The 2,055-nt window shown below is 43.7% G+C and overlaps 1 protein-coding gene across 1 annotated transcript; it reads left to right on the forward strand.

The window, feature by feature from the left end:
* Nucleotides 1-202: 202 nt before the first annotated feature.
* LOC112906195 lies at nt 203-1,213 on the forward strand. Its single transcript, XM_025979974.1, has 3 exons — nt 203-944; nt 1,013-1,074; nt 1,172-1,213. Exons 1-3 carry the CDS (start codon nt 203-205, stop codon nt 1,211-1,213), a joined length of 846 nt encoding a protein of 281 aa, XP_025835759.1.
* The last annotated feature ends 842 nt before the right edge of the window (nt 1,214-2,055 follow it).

Below are 2,055 nucleotides of genomic sequence, written 5' to 3' on the forward strand. Positions count from 1 at the left end.
GACGAAGAACAAGTAGAGAATCTTCTGAGTGCCCGACGAAGAACAAATAGTGCCCGACGGAAAAGCGAAAGTGCGATCCAGCGAAAAGCAAAGTATTATCCAACAAATAGTGACAAAACTGTGGTAGTACACGTCCAAAAAACTGTAAGTACATTTGCTGTGTATTATTTGTGTGTGCGCGAGTCGTGATTGTTTCTCGAAAATGGCTTTGCACAATTCTGTCGGGAATAGTAGCCAGACATCAACCGATTCAGAAATCGCATTGTCCGTCAACCGCGTCGCATTTCGTGTACCATCGTTCATCCCTGCAGATCCAGAGTTATGGTTTGCAATGGTGGAAAGTAGCTTTGCAAATGCGAAAGTGACTACCGACGCCACCAAGTTCAGTTGCGTCATAGAAGCCTTGGAGCCACGATACGCCTTAGAAGTTAGAGACATCATAGTCAACAAGCCTGAAAGGGACGCATACGAGATACTAAAAGCAGAGTTGGTCAAAAGGCTCAGCACGTCCCAGGAGCAGAAAACCAGACGCCTACTAGAGATGGAAGAGTTAGGGGACCGAAAGCCGTCGCAATTTCTCCGTCATCTAAAAGGACTTGCAGGCAGCACCGTTCCCGAGTCCATGCTGCGGACGCTGTGGTTCGCTCGCATACCAACAAGCATGCAAGCTATTTTAGCCGCACATCGCGACCTATCATTAGAAAAGTTGGCTGACTTAGCTGACTCTATTATGGACCTAACGGACAATCGCCCACGAGTAGCAGAAACCATGTCGTCCCCTGGTGATCAATTAGCAGCACAACTACAGCAGCTAACTCTTACGCTACAGAGAGAGATCGCATCAATTAAACAAGAAGTGTCCGAACTGCGATACCAACATAAACAACGGTCAAGATCGCGTTCCAGTTCACGTCCTCGTTTCCGAAACCGCAGTGCTTCCAGTGGTAGTTGTTGGTACCATAGGAAATTTGGGTCCAACGCCCGAAAATGCACCCAATCCTGTTCTTTCCAGACGACAGATTCGGGAAACGCTACGGGGAGTCGTTGATGTCGGCGGACGACCTAGGCCCCTCAGTATCTCGCCGCATCTTCGTGACCGACGTTCAGACCAAAACACAGTTCCTGATAGATACCGGAGCTGATTTGTGTGTATATCCCCGTTCGCTTTTAGTTTTATTTGAGAAAGACCAACATCAAGACCAAAGAAGCATGAACAATACTAATACTAAGACTAGGACAGTCTTGGTCGTCTGTCCTAAGACTGGTTGGACACACACCTCCACTCTTTCCTACCTTAGCTAATCTTCGCATTATCCTAAACCTAGAACAACCAACATCCTTAACTATTTGCGAACAGTAATCTAATCACTATCCATTTTACCTACCGTTTACCTGTTATGTTCTGTGATACCTTGACGATAAGTGGATAAACGTATCCAAGCTGTTAGATTACTAACCAGAAGGCTAAAAGAAGGAAAATGTGTGTGTATTGTACCGTGCGGAATGGCCTAGCGGACTAATTTCTGGGTCTACTTGATCTGATGCAAGTTTTTCTTTGATTTGCTTAGATCATATAGGCAAAATGTAGGATATCTAGTCAATATTCCACGTAACAATTCAACCACCACGCATCCATTCCCACGATGCCTAATATACAATATAAATCTCCAAAAGTTCCATCTCGTGACCTGGCCATAACTGATGACTTTTTAAAAATCCAATGTGGACAGTTTTGTTTTAAAACACTTTTTTACTTAAACAAAATAAGACATGGTTGGTTCAGTTCAGATCCAGTAATCGCATAAGGGGGCATCCATTAATCACGTGAGCTCTGAATAGGGGGGAGGGGTCCAACGAAATCTCACCAAATCGCATTTAAACCGAGGGGGGGATAATCGAAAATCTCACTTCAACTTCAAAGAATATAAAATATTACAGATATTGAAAAAAATATTTTGAGTGTTCATTTTGCCTGAATAATAAAAATAAATTAAGTTTAAAATAGTTTTAGTGTGAATCTCACGTAAGGGGAGGGGGGGTCCTGGCAAATCTCAC

The sequence above is a fragment of the Agrilus planipennis genome, unplaced genomic scaffold, assembly GCF_000699045.2.
Source record: "Agrilus planipennis isolate EAB-ADULT unplaced genomic scaffold, Apla_2.0 scaffold115, whole genome shotgun sequence".
Lineage (NCBI taxonomy): Eukaryota > Metazoa > Arthropoda > Insecta > Coleoptera > Buprestidae > Agrilus > Agrilus planipennis.